The 17,755-nt window shown below is 55.6% G+C and overlaps 1 protein-coding gene across 1 annotated transcript; it reads right to left on the bottom strand.

Annotated features, from left to right (window-relative positions):
* Positions 1 to 10,011: 10,011 nt before the first annotated feature.
* arrdc2 (arrestin domain containing 2) lies at positions 10,012 to 14,502 on the bottom strand. The gene is given in 8 exon segments (XM_039767195.1): positions 10,012 to 10,963; positions 11,846 to 12,000; positions 12,081 to 12,243; positions 12,335 to 12,591; positions 12,683 to 12,785; positions 13,407 to 13,557; positions 13,842 to 13,914; positions 14,229 to 14,502. Coding segments are annotated over 8 exon segments (1,230 nt in total). The 3' UTR covers positions 10,012 to 10,909.
* Positions 14,503 to 17,755: the final 3,253 nt, after the last annotated feature.

Genomic DNA, 17,755 nt, shown 5'->3' with positions numbered 1-17,755 from the left:
AGGGTGAGAGCACAGGTGACACTGAAGAGGAGGGTACTCTCGGTGGGGTGGCCCCCTCTTGATGCCTGACGTCTTAGGGCCGAGCAGTCTGTGGTGTAGAAGGAAGGGAGATGGCATGGCTCAAGGGTGGGCTTCTTGAGTAGAGAAGCTACAAGGGTCTGGGCCGAGAGGGGAAGAGTGCTGGAGAGACGGCTGCCCACCATCTGCTGCCACATGAAAGCTACAGTGTCGCCCAGTCACGGAGGCTGGCAGTGGGAAGAGTGAGGAGCGGAGTGGGCACTGGCAAATCACTCAAGAAATGAGCAGACCCCTGAGGCCTTCCGGGACCACTCCGAGCGCCCCAGCCGCAGGAGCCGCGCACTAGTCATCCGCATGACAGTCGTGCCGCGCTCGGCCACTAGAGGGCCCCGTAGCTCCACCGGAGTGCCGCGCACAGCGCAGCGCAGCGGTCGCCTGGAGTTTGAATTCGGTCACAAAGAACGGCCAATCCCATAATCGACACGGATATATAGCGCCTCACCCGTGTTCTTGAGGGAGTCGCTAGAAATGCTCGGGCGCCCCGGGCAAGTGGACAAACTTAACGGCACCACTCACCGACACGCCACAACGGCAAGAAAGCGACGTGCAGGGGCTCGGCCAGGTGACCCACGAGGCAGGTGGTGGAAGGTGCCCCTCCATCCTAGTGAATATAGCGCACCATCAGTGCGCGTCACCGTTGTTACAGCTGGAGAGTCAATGGTCGGTGATATAGCGCCTTTCTGCCCCAGCACCGACTCAAGTAGCTTTACAGTTCACTTCTTGAACCTGATGCCACCCTTAAAAACCGAGACGAAGGCGGAGCTGACCGGCGCACGTACCTGGTGCCAAACAAACGGCAAGAAAATCTCACTGTGGACAAAGGTGGCAATGCCAGTGTGCCCGGGTCATGGGGAGGGGAAGGGGTGCTTTTGCCAGGCTGCTTGCGAAGCCACTCGACTAAGTTCGAGCAATCCCCTAACTTTTGACCAGCAGTCCTCTAATTCCTCCACGTTAGCGGTCGTGATGGGGACACCGCACTGGTCACTTGGGGCACCCCAGACGGAGAAGGAGGACAACAAAATGAAGGCTGGCAGAGCAGAAGCGGAGGCGCGCTCCCGCTGCCGCTTTACCTCGCTTGACGCTCTGCGGGCTGCGCGCTCACCTTTGGCCCACTTTTTGTTTTTTTTGCTCTTCTGTCATCGCCATACTGGGCGCCCGAGGCCGCCGGTGACATTACTGTTACTGTTGTCGCAGACTCTGGCTCGGGAGTGCGGGCCCAAGGGGCTCGTTCAGAGGTGCAGGAGACGGTGGTCCTCCTGCCTGGCCATTCTTACAATCTAATCGCCCACGCAGTGGCACTCGCTGACCCTGTTTGCGCGTGCACACACTTCGAGTGGCACAGACATGCTGGCCCAATCCACGTACGCGCGCATTGATTACAGTCACGGGCTCGGCCTGCGCGTTCACACAATCCCAGTGACCCTCCGCAAACCAGCCTGAGCGCGCACACGTTCGCGGTGACCTTTTTAATTCTTTTCGTATAGCGCCTTTCAGTGAGTGAGGGAGCTGTGCGCCGTGATAAGTTCTTGGGTAAAATGCACGTGTAGGTTGAACGAATTACTAAACGCCGAATTAAAAGACACAGAAGACAAAGACGAAAATGGACACCCAGAAACATCCGTCCGTTAATCAGCTGGTGGGCTGCGCGTGCCCGCGTTCAGAATGACTGCGCGCACACAGACACACAGCCCAGCCTGTGCCCAGGTCTGTGCCCGCACACGTTCCTCGTGCCACATCGAGCCAGCCTGTACGGGCGCGCGCACCCCTTCTTTCACGTCGTGACTCCCCGCGCGCTCTCGTGCCTGCGTTTTCCCTTTCAAGTCACCCTCGGAGTCCTGCTGCCCTGTCACAGGATGGAGTCCTTCCGGTTTCTTTTGTCACTTTCAAAGTGCTGCGTGTCCCTTCCGTTCTCGAGCGGTTTCGTTCTCGTAGTTCCCAATGAAGAATCCCCTGCCTGTTTATAGCGCGTTTGCTCATCAATCAGCTGTTCCCACTTGCAATTCAAAGACCGCGTTGGGCTACGGGGAGCTGTCAAAGGTGGTGGCCCTCTAAGTGGCACTGGGTGCCCAGAATCAACTTGCCCATCTTGTCGACATCACCCAACCCCTGTGTCGCCCAACAGCCACTCCTTAGACTGAGTGCCTTACACCTTGTTATATAGCGTCTTTAGCCGATGACGCTGCCTCATGGCCACGCAGGCGCGTTGATTCATTTGATAGACAGATAGATAGATAGATAGATAAAGTGAAAGGCACTATATAATAGATAGATAAAGTGAAAGGCACTATATAATAGATAGATAGACAGACACTTTCTTTAATCCCGATGGGAAATTCACATGATCCAGCAGCAGCATACTGATAAAAAACAATATTAAATTAAAGAGTGCTAACAATAACTTTTGAATAATGTTAGCGTTTAAGGTGGAATTGAAGAGTCGCATAGTGCGGGGTCTCCTCAGTCTGTCAGTGGAGCAGGACGGTGACAGCAGTCTGTCGCCGAAGCTGCTCCTCTGTCTGGAGATGATCCTGCTCAGTGGATGCAGTGGATGTATTTGGGTAGAAACAAAACAAGAAAAGGAGAAGAAAGGAGGGACGACGAACACCGAAGGCCACCTTTGAGTCCCCGGATTCGCTGCGGAGCGCCGGAGGGGCGGGAGGCGTCCGGCCGGCCTGGAATTCCCCCTCCGCCGGCTGCTTTCGCTTTCTTTGTCGGCCGGGAAAGTCCCGCCGTGTGCACGTTTACGGCAGCCTGGAGCGCCGTGCGTGTCATCCCCGGGAAGGCGCTATATTTAGTACGCGTGACGGTCTTCTCGTCACACATTTGAGAAGAATACACGTGACGTCCAAGAAGAAGCCGCTGACTTCGGCTGTCCCAGGATGGAGTCCGCCAGCCCGAGCCTGTGAATGGCGACACCGCAGATTAGACACCCAATCTGAAAGGCAAGACCCCTTTTTGTCCTCCCAACGACTCTCGAATGGTATAAAAATGTAACGGCGCCCCCTGTCGGCATACGGTGTCCTAAAGAAGTGAGAGGTGAAGAGCGGTGACAATTGACAGTGACATTTGTGTCCCACAAATCTGGCACGGGGACATTCATTTACTGTTAGAGGTGACAACAGTGCGACCTGAAGCGTTTAGGGGGCTCATGCGGATCCAGTAGCCATCTTGATTTTATATAGCGCCTTGTAAGCTAATAGCATCCAAACCAAAAACCGTTAGCTCACGATTCTGATGAGTTATGGGGGCGAGGAGGGGACATTTGAGGGTCGTCAGCCAGCGTTCATGTCAACAAAAGTCAGGCAAGAGGATAAAATGGCTTCAGTGGGGGGGACTGGTGGTTGAAAAATGAAAGATGATGTGGCCAGATGGATGGACCACTGGGCAGATGAGTGGCCCTTGCCCACAATCCGGAATCGAGGGCATGCCGCTCTGGATATAGCGCCTTTCATAACCTATACAAGCAGCGCCAGTCTTTATGCATCCATTCTCTCCCTGGAGCAACCTTGGGCACTCTGCTGACCCCTCTGCGGACCACCCGTTTGTCCTTCATCGCCACACCCCTTTTAGCAGTCATTGCCTTATATAGAGCTCCTCATCCTGGGCAGCATCGTTAGGACTCCCAGGTAACCCCTCCTGGTGGTGACAGTGAAGCCCCCTTTGGCTTGACTTGAGTCCTGCCTGCTACGCTGTGCCCCACGGAGATGTCGTCTCGCCACATTTTGCCTTTAAATCATCAGGTGGGCAATCCAAGACAGGTGAGCAGGCATATTGTGACAAGGAGTGGCAGGGACAGCGCCACCTCTGGTCGTGTGAAAGGTAGACAGTGGAGAACATCTGCCTGAAGCTGAAATGATGACAGTCCCCAAAGCCCCCCAAAGTCCAGTGGTGACACCACAATAAAGGGAAGATGGTGGACCTCCAGCATGAGAAGTTCATCCCCTATCCCCCACTTCCGTGGTGCCCTCAGGCTGTGCCCGTTGTCTTCTGTGCCTATGAAAGGCGCTATAAAACCTCCACGTTTGTGCCCCGTGCTTCATGGTGCAGCTTCAAAGGCCCACGGACTGGTTTCCCTGGGAACAGATGGGGGCACCAAGGAGGGGTGTGGCACAGACATCCAGAGGCCTAAGTGGGACTGTTCACACGGTGACTGACTGGCGCCCCCTGTAGGGTGGGCTGTTTAAAATGGAAGGAGTGAGGAGCTGGAGGGGGCGGACCCTCATGCTGGGACCCCACATGGTGAGCCCCTCGGCTCGCCACCTGGCACTGACTGGCACCTCACCTCTGCTGTTCTGCTGTCCTGTCATGTTGGATTTCCTGGAGTGTCTCAATGTGGATGGTAGTGAAAGGCGCTATATAAATAAAGACTGACAGCTGGGGACGACGTGACAAATGGCACACAGCTGGGCACGCACTTCCTCTACCAAGTGTCAAATTGGTGTCAATGCTAATGATGTCATCACAAAACAAAAACCAAGCGTGTGATTAGCAGATCCTCGCGGCAAAGCCTGGCAACAAGCTGGCCAATGAGAGCAGAGCGATCTTGAGGGCTTCAGTGAAAACCGCACGACTTCCTGGGGTGAGGCGCCAGGCAGAGTGGGCGGCGGGCAGACAAGCTGAGAGTGGCACAGGAAACCCTCAGTGCTCAGTGAGTGGTCCTAAACCTGGTGGCTCCAGTGACCGTGTGCAGCGGTACACTTCTGACCCCCCAGGCACGATGTCAACATGTGCTGGGTGCCAGTGGTGGTGCCAATTCTACCGAAGACCCCTGCTGAAACCTTTTTGCTTTTCCTGGCCTTCCTCCATCTCTTCCACTCCAGGTTTGTCATGTGGGCACCACTGGGCCTAACCTCGTGTTCAGATGGTCTTGAAGGTACTGCCCACCACAGGCTGGCAGAGATGGCCAGGAGGACCACTCATGAAACCAGTGGTCACTTCTTGCCTGGGCATCTTTGCCTCTTTCCCATGAGTGCTCTGTGCCCCTCGTGTACCCGTCTGACTGACCGTGTTGGCCTGTGTCATCAATTTGTGTCCCTGCCAGTCTGGGGGTTTGGACCCCAATTTTCAGTGTGAATCCTGAAACCCACTGGCAGGCAAATGCCCGGCTGAAGCCTCATTGATGCCCTTCATGCCCCCCAATCCCTTTACGTGTTCAGTGAGTTTCCTCCTGCAAGTCCCTGCCTAACGTGAGCAGCACCCCCTAGAGGTGTAAATCCACCCTAATGTGCCACCTGCATCTGCCCATTCAGTTTTGGCCATTTAGGCCCTCATGTGGCTCAATGCCCACAAACCACTTGGCATTGCACGTCAGGTCCTTGAGTGACTTTAATAGAGGGCACTGGCCGCATGCCAACTGAATTAGAGCTCAGTCTGTGACTGCAAGTCTGCCATCCTTTTGTGTTGGGTTGGCGGGCACCTCGACCTTTCACCTACACACTGTCAGCACTTCCCGTACCCTTGGCACTGTTCTCCATGCCATGGCTGCAGGCTGTGGGCTCTGTTTTGTGACTGAGTCCTGCGTGGCCCTCTTCACCCCAAGTGCCATCACTATTGATGCCAGCATCATGTGCCACCCTGGCACACAGAAAGTGCAGGGTGTGGTTGTCTCTAAAGGTCAGCATGGAGGGTCCGTCTGATGTGGGTGCAGCTGTGAAAGGCGCTATATAAAGACTCTCTCTGTACCACCTATGAAAGCAGCAGTCGCCCGCCCGCTTTAATGAATGTGCCAGTGTCCTGCTGCATGCCATGTCCTGCCAGTCTAGAATGACCCCCTTTGCTCCAAGGACCCCCAGTCTTCTAGCCCCCCGGGCACATGCCCCACCAGTCCTGACCGGTCCTGACTGGCCTGTCCTGCTCAGCAAGAGGGTCTGCACATTAGTCAGCATTACGGGGGTGCGACACGCGTCCTTAGAGGGCCGTCAGGCTGCCAATTTTAACCCGGGCAGGTTACGTGATCCTTAAAAAACAAGCTAAAAATACCCGGCGGCAGCTCTGAATCAGCGCTGGCGTGCTCGCCTCGCCCAGCCTGGCACGTCATCAGCAAGGGGCTGGAAGCTTCCCGAAGAAAACCCACCGACCCCTTGGTGCAGTCAAGAGACGGCGGTCATGTGGGGCTTTGTGAGCAGGGCACCGGACTGGGCACCCCGGGGATGCCAGTTCAAACAACTGCAGTCCAAGAGCCATAGCAGGACATGGGGGGCTGGCATGGGCCTGGGGTATTTGGGGGGGGGTCCCACTGTGCTTGGCCTCACACAGACCACCGACGTGGTGAGCAGAAGGAGCTTCGAGGAGACTGTGTACCCGCTGAACTTGTCACGCCATCGCATCGCATGGCAGTCACCTGGGTCCGCATGGCAGTCACCTGGGTCCACATTGCACTTTCTGGTTACTGCTGCCTGGCACAGTGGTTGACCTGGTGGTCTCACGACTCCGAGGGTCAGCGAGGCCAATCAGATGACTCGGACTCCTTCATGTTGTCATGCTAGCCGAGGACGAGGGACTCGCAGGTCTCAGCGCCTTTCACTCCATAACAAAGCTGGTCCGTTGTTCAGGGCAGCCTGGGTGGGTGGCACAGTTTTGTTGGGGCAGAGCTTGATGCCCATCAGGCTGTCGGCTCCTGTGCAGGGCACTCAGGTGGGAGGAGGTGGACATGGGGACGCTTGTTTCACGGAGCGATTGTCACCGGTCACAAGCCACACGACTGCACGTCTAAGCTGTTTTTATGAAGCACCTTTAGTGACAAACAGCACCCTCTGCATGGGCAGAATGACCACTTGTTTGAACCTGCATGGGCATGACGCCCGGCCCAGTGGCCACACTGCCAGTTTGAAAGGATACGCTGCTGAGGAACAGGGATTGGCAAGGCGCCAATAAGGTGCCAAATAGAAGAGGAGGGGTCTTATAATGTAACCTACAAGGCGCTATATAGAAGAGCGTAGCCGGCATGGTGGTGCAGCCCACAAGGCGCCATATCAAGGCCATCAGGGAGACTGTGCTGCCAACTTCATGCCCACCTCCCCATTTTACAGATGCCCCAAAGCCTCCACCAATGGCCGCTGGAGGGGGTCTCGCTCGCTCTCCCCGCCCGTCTGCTGCTCTTTATCGCCTGTTGTGTCTTCTCAAAGATCCGCCAGGCGGTCCGCCCAGGGTCGTCTGTAAATTCAGGAAAACAGAGCAGCAGCAGCAGCGGGTGCCCAAAGCAGGCCAATGTGTGTGGGCACAGTAATGAAAAGGCGCTATATAGAAGTTGTGACAAAGACCCCAAAGGCACACAGAATTCAAACCGCAGACCCCCTCACGTAGTTGCTGTCAAGCTGAAGAGCCCCTTCAATGCCACCGCCTTTGCCCAGACATGCCAGAGCAGGGTGTGCCAGGCACATTTGGCACCGAGTTTGAGGCCAGTATCAGTGGGCTGAGGACCACCAGCCTGTCACGGTGGTCCACGGAAAGGCGCTATACAATCCCATCATTATCCACTAATGGCGGTCGTTTCAAGTTTCCCGGAAGGGCGCCATATAAAGCCAACATGACGCCCCCAAGCCCCCTTCCCCAACCATTACTTTTGCCATCCTTCCCATGGCATGAGGGGGTGGTCCGGCTCAGTCCAGTAATGGGGGTCGCGGGGTCTGTCCTGAGCCGCACACACATTTAGCGGGACGCACCTGTTGTTTGTCCGGTGCGCCCATTTTATTTTCGGCCTCCTCCTCCTCCTCTTCTTCCTTCGCAAGTTCTCCGCAAGGGACCGACGTGTCGCCAAACACCCTGGGGTGGCGACCACACGAGAAGTGCGGCTGTCCTTTCCAGGAAGCTTCGCGGAATTCTGGGACGGAGGCCAGCGGAGGCGGCGCGCAAGGCGGGGACGCGCGCAAGGCGAGTCAACAAGTTACACAAGGCGGGAGCGCGCGCGCGCGTGCGGGCTGCCCCGTCCCCGCCGGGATGACTCAGACGGCCGCCGTTGCGCAACAGCCGATCATCAGCAAAGCACTCGGGCCCCGCGGCGGTTTCGCTGGCGTTTTGTTTTTTTGTCTCCTGACTTTCAGAGCACGAAACGGCGCTATAAAGATGTGGAGGCGGGGCTGAGTGGCACAAGGCGACAAACAAGGGAGCGCGTCACACGCACGGCATAAGGGGCGAAGGCATCGGTCGGGCAGCCCTGACGATAAGGTAGCACATGGCACCTCTCACAGCTCCCACCCTCACAATTAACACGAACGCCAAAGCGGGAGCGGACGGTCCGGCGCTGTCCTGGCACGCGGTCGGAGTGGCCCCCGTGTCACGTGTTCTAATTGCAGAGGGCCCACCTGTGTCTTTAGGCGCTTTGGTTAACGGACGACTCTAAACTGACCACTTTGGATGACGACGGGCCTCCCATCAGGGGGCTTCCTGTCTTGCTGCCCAGTTGCTCCAAATTGGGGAAGTCACGTGGCAGGAGAACCTCCGGCTCTGTGACGCCAGGCACTGGACCCTCATGCCCAAGGCTACCAGTGACCTGGGCGTGTCACCTGCCCTGACCTCGTCAGTCACCTCACAGCAGCAGAAGGTGGTGCCACCCAAGTCCTACGTGCCACTCGTGTCCTCAGAGTGCCACATTCCTGCTCGGCTCGTTTTAAATGGCAGCCGCCCACACCCACTGGAGAAGCGCTATACTGAAGGCTTTGGGGGAGCCATTAATATACGCAGTATAGCGCCTTTCACCACACTTGATGGGCCGCCGGCTCAAAGCAGGGGGGACCCGTGAAGATGACCAGCCGTGGATGTGACTCCTCATAAAGTGGCCTGCATCACTGGTCAGAGGTTCCCCACAAAGCTGTATGTCCAGTTTCAACCGATGCCCACATCAGGCCCCTCTGCTCTCACTGCCCCCGGCCCCCTGGTCCATCCAGACATTTGCAGAGTCTATGACGGGGCACACAGACACACACAAGGCTGGGCTGGGCGAGTGATGCCCAAGTGCCAGGCTTCAGTCCATGTAACATGGTGTACCACACTTGATCTTGGGGGGTCTATAAAGGGGGCTTAAGCATTGCAGTTCAGAGGACCACTCAGCGGAGCACAGAGTCTTGTAAACAAGAGATGGTGGCAGGTGACAGGGTCAGGGCCCGGCTGGTGCGTGTGGCCTCATGCCAATATCCGCTCTGATGTCTCAGTGTATGGTGCCCAGACACCCCCCCGACAGCTGGCACGGCCTTCATTAGCCGACTGTTTACCACGGCACCCCATCCAGCTCCTTCCAGAAAGGCAGACACCTGGCCCTCCAGCCAGCCAAGTTCTCAGAAGCCGCCCAGCGCCAGCTTGTTTTTCTTGTGCCACTCTATTCTTAGCCTCAAGGCACAGCCCGATAAGGACCAGCACAGCGCCTCACACCGGGGGCAGGGCCTCGCCGTCCCCAACGTCACCAGAAGTCTCGTCACAAGGCGTGCACATGGCTAATGGAGGACAAGGGCACCTAAGGTGGCCAAGACACCTGGGACAGTAGGCATGGCACATGCTGCAACTCAAGAGCTTGGCATGGGCAGATGGTCAGGGCACAGCCAAGTGCATCAGAGACCCCTCGGTCGCCAGTGCCCATCCAAACTTTCAGCGGGTACTTGTTTAGTGCTTTCAAAGCTGGGGCAGAATGGGCCACAAGGCAGACCAATGCCAGTGCATCAATGGCACACCCATATACGAGAAGCCCATGTAAATGGAACAGGAATGCCAACCTGCAGCTAAAACACTGCACCCCCAAAAGGCCGAGCCAGGCTCTGCAGCATCTTCAAAGGGTAAGGGAGAGCCAACAGAGGGGCCTTCTCTGCCTGAGCCCATCAGTGGGTGGTCACCCATCTGCCATCATGCCAACTGCAGGTTCCCCTTCTGCCATTTGAGAACATGGGTGAATGGGAGGAGTGAATCACACCTGGCACATGCGCCACAACACACAGACAGAAGCGGGCACACTGATCTTTGGCTTTATTAAAAATGTTTACAAAAAGACAAAAACCACAAAGTGTCAACAACAACGAGTCCTTTGGTGTTCATGTAAAGAACATAAATAAGGCATGGGGTCCGAGCTGCGTGCCACCCTGAGGGGCTCCCAGTCGCAGCCTGACTGCCAACAAGCTGGAATGTGTCAAGTGAAAGGCACCTCAAGAAATGCAAAAGATCCACAAGTCCTCCGACATGGCACTGAAATTAGGGCATCACCCCTGGGAGAAGCCAGGAACAGACTGGCACCCACATCCTGCACAGCAGCCTGGCAATGCCCTCTTCTCCAAAGCCTGCTGCACTTCATACGTTGTGTAGGCAACCCAGTGAATTGTGCCACTGCCAACAATTACAACTATTAAGCTGGCATAGGATCCCTGAAGCAAGTGTAGCCCTATAATTGGCACTTGAGGTAAAGACCAACGTGGTGCCATCACCAAGAACAGCCACCCGTCCCCTCTGGGCAGAATTTCTGCTGTCCCACAGCACCAGAGCTTCAAGCAGAAACAGAATACAACACCAGGGTTGTGCCACCCTCGGTCGAAGATGCCAGGTAGCCTGGTGGGGTGGGGGAAAGGCAAGTTGTGAAGACCAAGTGCTGCGTCGCACCCGCCCTGGCATGGCTTTCTCCTCTCGTCCTCCACTCCCAGGTTTCATTTGGCAAATTGTCGGTTCAGGTACCAACTTTTTAAGGACAGAATCGCAGAAGCGTCTAGCAGTCTGCTTCAGTCACAGCACAGGGGGCACCGCCCGTGCCCACACAGGACGTCCGCCCCTGCATCCGAGTTCAAGTGGGTGCACAATTGCACCTCTCCTCAAAGGAAGAAGTTCTGACTGGCGCCGCTACCCGCGGCCTCCGACTGGGCGCTCAGCAGGTCATGCAGCGGCGTCTGATGGCGGAGCCCTGAGGGTTGGGGTCAACCTGCCAACAAAGAAAAGAGAAGAGTACATCACTGGGGGTCTGCACAGGGTGGGCCATTCAAGTGCTACAACAAGGGCACTGCCAGCTAAACAAAAGGGTGAGGGGGTCTTGGGCATAAAAACAGCAGGTGAGGAACCCCCGACAGGCTGGTCACTTGGAGTGGGACTAAGTACTGTTGGCTGGGATGGGCACACCCAAGAGATCTTGGGGACTTGCAAATTGCGGCCCCACAGTGGGCGGGGGTCCCTATTATGGTGTTAAACAGGCGCCGTGCCACTCTGACATTCCACTTTCTTACACATGGGGCACCAACACCCTGCAGTGCCCACTCTCTCCGACACTAGCAGCCCCCCATTCTGGGTTCAGAGCGCAGTGACTTTCTAACCTGCATGTCCAACCAACATGCAACATGGCAGCACGATAAACAAAGTGCCAAGTAAGTGGGAACAAGTGGATGAATAACTTGGCATTGGCCAACCAAAACACCGCAGCCTTTGATTTTGTGACATCGCGCTGCTTGTGACTTCAGGTCTGACAACCATTAAAAACGTTGGGCACTGCCACAGAGATGAGCTCCACACCACTCTAGCCACCATGTTTACTGGGGTGAAATCAATCCTGTGCCCGCGTGCTGCACACTTGTGCAATTCTGTAGCAGCCATATGCTGACCTCACTTCCTGCACCGCAGCAATCTGATGGGTGACGGCAGACGGTGACAAGTGGGTCACCCTCCCTCGAGAGCAGACCACCTTGTAAACTTCACTAGGGGGGCACCTAGCAGTGGTGAATATTCATAGGGGGCAAATAATCAGCTGGTCATCAGTGCAAAAACAAGCCTCGCCACGCGTGAGGGTACTTTGGGGTCTCGACTGGCTTCTTACCTCTGAATAGACGGGGGGAGGCCGATATCGGAATTCCTGCACATAAGCGAAGTAGGGCCGCTCCAGGACCCCCGTGATGTCCTCCTCGATCTGAGGGGGGGTCATGTGCTGCTCCGCCTCTTCATCAGACACAATGGCGCTGTAATCTGGTGGAGCTGCAAAGACCCCACACAAATATTAGGGGCACAAAAGACCCTCAAGTTTCTAATTACTGGACATTGAGCTGCAAACTTACGCTCAGGCTGCTCGGGGATGGCCATGCGGAGCCACTCCAGGTTGACGCTGTACTGACTACTGACACTGGAGGTCCGGCTCCCGAAGGGGTGAAGGGGGATGGTGCCAATGACCAGGGGCAGCTCCAGAGAAAGCTTGGAAGTGCCAGGAATATGAACACACACCTGCAAAAACACAATGCAATGTCAAATGCCATCCTGTGCCCTGCCGCCGCCGCACGCTCCACTCGAGACCCTCAGCGATGCAGTTACTCACCCGCAGGTTGTACTCCACCCTGATAATGCGGCACTGCAGGATGGATGGGCCCACTGGAGGGATTTTGATTGCCCGGCCGTGCCAGGTATCTCGCTTTTTGGCACTGATGGCGTCGCCGTTCAAGGTGGCCACCACAGACTTCTTCTGCTTCATTGTCCCCCGGGCAATAAAAGTCTGTGTCTGGGTAATGAAAGCCTTGGGGACAACACTGCGGTAGGTGGAGTTGTAAAATTCAGCAAAGATGGGGATCACTTCACCTGAAAGTGCAAGAAAGGCACACGGGGGGTCAATGCTAGGTTCACATCTGAACGGGGGGCCGGCGTCGTCTTCCTGGGGTCTGCCTCCTACCTGGAGTGTAGCCTTTCCTGTCAATCTTGGCAGTCAGAGACACCTGTCCAATATTGCGGTACAGTAGACGTGCCATCTTCTCTTTGGCGCCAGCCTGGGGTGCCTAAAAAAATGAAGAAAACATCACACTCGTTTGTGGAGGACTCTGGGATTCACACAAAGGGTGGGCACAGCTTCCTGGGGTTTGGGGTCCCACACAGAGGACTCCATGCAAATGTTCACCCATTCCCCAAGGACCACAGGAGATGATCCCGGAGAGCGGGGGGCACAAGGCAGGAGTGAGTGTGGGACAGGGTTAGACCTAAATAGAATGGAGAACCCAGAAAATGGGCAAGACGGGTGATGGGGACGTGTGTTCAAGGACAAGTCCAGGAGGGTGAGGGCCACTTAAACTGAAAAAGCAGACCCGTCTCACCCACTTGGGCACATGCTGGTCACGTCTGACCACTTTAAGGCACGTGGTGTTAAAATGAGGACACAGGGACAAACACTCGGGATGAAGACTCTCTTCACGCAGAGAACTACAGACTTCTGGAATAATAAGCGACTGAGTAGTGTGGGGGACAGCAGGACTTTAGGGACACCCCCAAAAAAAAATCAACAAGATGTTATTTGGAGGAATTCAGACTGGCAACCTTGTTGGGCTGAATGGCCTGTTCTCATGTATGACACATGCGGGCAACGCAAACACTGACGGGTGACGCTGAACACGGGGGGCTCTTACTTACCAGCAGTGTCGGGTGTTGATATCGATTGGCTCAATTACGGTAAATTCTTGTTTGATCTTTTTCACGGTACACCAGGGCCGATGCAATTTCACCTTCACTGCATACCGGATGCTTCCATGTTTGCCTTCAAAGGAAGTCACCAGGGTGCTGCAGGAAAAAAAAAAATCCAAATCACACAACAAAGTGTAACTAAATCCCCTTAAAGTGCCCTCAATGCTAAACAAAGATGGCAACACCAGTCAGTCCATATCCCAGTACAGTCATTCATATCCCAAATCCCTGACACACCAATTCAATATCCAATCATCGTCCTCATCCTCCTCTTCTTCATTTCCCAGCAGTCAGTGTGCAGGTCATTCAGGCAGACTGGGGGTGACGGTCACTCTTTCTTTCTTTCTCTCTCTCTCTCTCACTCACATCCTGTTACTTACTCTTCTGGCAGCTGGAAGCTGAAGGGGAACTCGTGTCTCCCTGCCTGCAGCACTTTGGGCTCATTATTGTCCTCTGAAAAACAAAAAGAAGAGAGTCGGGCCGTCAAGATCGAGTCAGGACCACAGCTTCACTTCGACGGCTGCACGGGCTCCAAGTCCACAAGGAAGAAGGTCGAGAATTACATGGCAGAGATAAGGAGGTAAAAAGCTGCGCTCAGCTCGGACGAAACGCCAAGTCAGCACTAAAGCCAGGGAGGCACCTCAAGAGCCGCCGAGACTCCCGAAAGGCGCCCGAGCGGACTTCACGCGGCTCGCCAGCCAGCCGGCCGCCCGCCGTCGGGGTCTCGGGGCACACGGCGAACCCAAGCGAGCCCAGCCCGGTCTCACCTGCTTGCAGCAGCGTCTCCCGGTGGTTCAGAAAGTCCACCTCGTCGCTGTAGTTCTGGGTGTACGCCGAGCTGGAGCCGGCGCTGCGGGACTCGGTCCAGTGGACCTTCGCGTAACCCACGGCGTGCAGCTTCAGGGACGTCACCCGGGAAGTTCTGCTCAGCTCCAGTAAGACCCGGCCGGAGAGCACGTCTCCGCTGCTGAACACCGGCGGGGTGCCGTCCTCGGAGCTGTCTAGGACGATGCGGAACTTCTTAAGCTGCTCGAACAACATGCTGTTTTGTCAGTGGAAGCGCTCGCTAGCCTTTCGCTATCCCAACTCAAACTTCTCGTGGCCACCACTGCGGGCGCCTTTAACACCTTCGAATGGTAGGCGTGGCAACAAAACTCTCGACCAATCGCAGACCACGGAATGATGGCACGGGGCCTGAACAGCCAATCGCCGACAAGCTCGAGTTGCCTTGGTGGGGCTCGTTGATGAGCAGAGAAGTGAGCAAAACAAGTCCAGTGCGCGTGCGCAATGGACAAACTGTGACTTAAACTTGTCAGACTGGACTCGAGGAACTATAAGAAGAAAGGGACACACGGGGACATCACATCACACACACGCACACACGTACAAAGACTCAACACACACGGCACACGATAAACAGGGACAGCAGTAACCTGGTAAATTGAAGTGGCCATCCCGCCTCGGCACGCTCCGAATGTGGGGCGCAGCGCCGGGCTTGTGCAAATAGGACATTTATCAGCCGGCTTACCGCCGCCTCGGGGGATTAAACAACAAAAAAAAAAAAGGAGAGACGGCAACAGCAGAACACGGAGCTCCGCCGACGAGCACTTCCTCGTTCCTTAAGTCGAAAACATGTTTACTTGGAGCCCTCGTCCCGAGAAGGAGCGCGAGCGCCACCCGGTGGCCGCAGGGAAAGAGCCACACGATAGGCACCGGCGGCCGGGCACCGTGTAGGACCGTTTAACACGGGGTCTCTCAGTCGAATGGGGGTCCTGCGCCGAACTTCACGGATTGTCGTGCGACTGCCTCGTTTTGTGCTGCTTACAATAACCAATAAAATCCGATTTAATAATAATAATAATAATAATAATAATATGAGCGGAAGGGTTCAACCCGCAGTTAAAATCTGAAATGCTTACTTAGAGCCGTTTACGTGTCGACGGTCAGATTCTTACTAATAAGAGTAGGTGAGCGCACGCGCACGCGCACTTCATACTCCGCTCTGGACATGTATGTCTCCTTATAGGCTGGTATGTTTAATCGCTCCAGCTTCACTTAGGCCTCGCTGCGGGTCGGACCGGGTCACTCGAGCTCGCCTGCGCACACAAGCCAGAAAGAAGGGTGCTGTGCCAGGGTGCCACGTCATTCTCCATTTTTAGATTGTGTGCCTTCTTCTTTTAGGTGTCATACATCACCGAGGGGACAGTTGTGGTGTTTTTGCCCAAGTGGTGGACCATCTGGCAGGTCTTTAATATTCTGTGTTGGAGTGAGACGGAGAGTTTTACTTTCTACTAACTGATATTGGGGTCCTTCAAATCTCGACTTGATGTCACTTTGGAGGAGTTGCGTGGACAGGGCTGGTGAGCTGAATGGCCTGTCGTCGCCCAGATGGTCCTAACGTATTATTATCTGACTGAGCTCTTTAGCCAGGGTGACTCGGCACACCGACACACAATCGGGAGGGCACAGGCAGGTGAGGTGACTCGCTCAGGGTCAGTGGTGGGATTTGAACCCACAGCCTCAGGGCTCGAAGTCCAACGCAACAACATTACAAAATGACACAAAGAATACCTCAGTGGGCTGTTTATGTGAGTCTCTAATAAGACAACAGGCAAAGACTCTCCAAAAGGAAGACATCTTGGGAAGGGCAGTTCAAAGCGTTGACCCCCTTCCAGGGACACTGGACGTGCAGCAGGTGGTGACAAAAGGGACAGGACAGGACAGGACAGGAGTGGGCCTCATCTCAGAACTGTCACTGCCACCTCCGAAACACCGAGACTCAAAGACCACATCAAGAGGGGAGAAGGGCGACCAGGACGAGGACACAAGATGGGGGTGAGCCCAGAGTCACGGGGACACAGCTGGACCCCCGATGAGGGAGAGAGCCACAGACCGATGGAATGAGTGACCAGGCAGGGCTTGACGACTGGCCAGCTGTGCTGGGCTCGATGGTCTCTTCTCGTCCAGAATGAGGAACACACATGGAGACCAGCAAAGCCCCCCCACTACACGCACTGCCCACCCGTGGAGTCCACAGAACCCGAGGTGCACTTTACCAAAGCCTTTAGTTGCCTGTAATGGCGTCACCGCTCTGCAAACACCAGTGGCCCCTGGCGTGACGCGCGTCTTCTTGGCGTGTAAAGCCTGACCCATCACTGGGTGTTTTATGGCGGCTGCTCAGCCCACCTTGTGGAGTCTGTGGGCAGAGGCAGCGACGGCAGGCAGCGGGCAGCCTTTCATTCCGGTGCCCAATACGTCTGCCCGGCCTTGATGCCTCACTAGGGCCCGGCGCCCTTTTGTGCGGTTTGAGCCGTTCTGAAGGAGTTTGGTTTCGGTGCCCGTCTCGTTTTTCTTTGTTAGGTGAGACGCGGCACGTGAAGGCGTTAGTTGGATCCTCGTCTTCATTTCTTCTCGAGCTCCACGGGTCCTTTCTCCTTGACTGCAGATGACTTCTGTTTTGCACCTTTTCAGATGCCACTTTATTGACGACGGGTGCTGCCATCTCGCAGATTCGGACGTCATGGTGTGGTTGCTAGGGGCGTGGCCTGTAGGGTCAGCCCATTGGGGTCCATCAGTGCAGAGCTGAAAGTTCGTGTCGACTGCCATTTTGGACCAAACCTCCGTGACCTGCAACTGAAGCTCTGGTCAGCGATTCGGCTCGGACGTCTCTCTCCTTTTCTCTCCCGGCTTTGTCCTTTTCCTTGTCCCCTGGACTCTGTTCTTCCTCCTGATCCTCACTCTGAATTTCTGGGGCCGTCTGCCTGCTTTGACATCGCGAGGGGGACGCTGTTAATCGGTCACAGCAGGCGTTACCCCCTGGTGGTCCTCTGGGTGTCACAAATCGTCACCACTGCTGGCTCGCTGCTTCTGTGTTGACCCTTCTGGTCCTCGTTTCTGGTCCGATTCTCCAGTTCCTGCTTCGCCTGCCTTTGTCACCCTAATTCTCACAATAGCCCCCAGACTTGTGTCGGATTGGTGCTCTCGGAGCCCAGCGCTGGCACCACAATGCCAGATAACACCGAACCCCTAATGTGTGGCACAACTCCGTGGCTAACAAGTGCATTGTGCCAACCCGCGGCTTCCCTCTCGGAGCATTCAGTGTGGGGTGTCCCCTGTGACGTCTCAATGACACCGAAGAAGTGACGATCCCCTGCGGCGTCTTTACAGTACCAACCTATCGGACCGAGAGTGGCGGACCTCCCACCCAAACGGCATCTTCAGACCCAGCATAGACGGGCAAGGGAGGGGAGGACCCATCGGAAAACCCCAACAAGTCTTCACATCTTAAAGATTA

This window comes from Polypterus senegalus, chromosome 10 (assembly GCF_016835505.1).
Source record: "Polypterus senegalus isolate Bchr_013 chromosome 10, ASM1683550v1, whole genome shotgun sequence".
Taxonomy (NCBI): domain Eukaryota; kingdom Metazoa; phylum Chordata; class Cladistia; order Polypteriformes; family Polypteridae; genus Polypterus; species Polypterus senegalus.
Note: the sequence above shows the minus strand (reverse complement) of the source record. Positions and strands in the feature narration are given on the sequence as shown.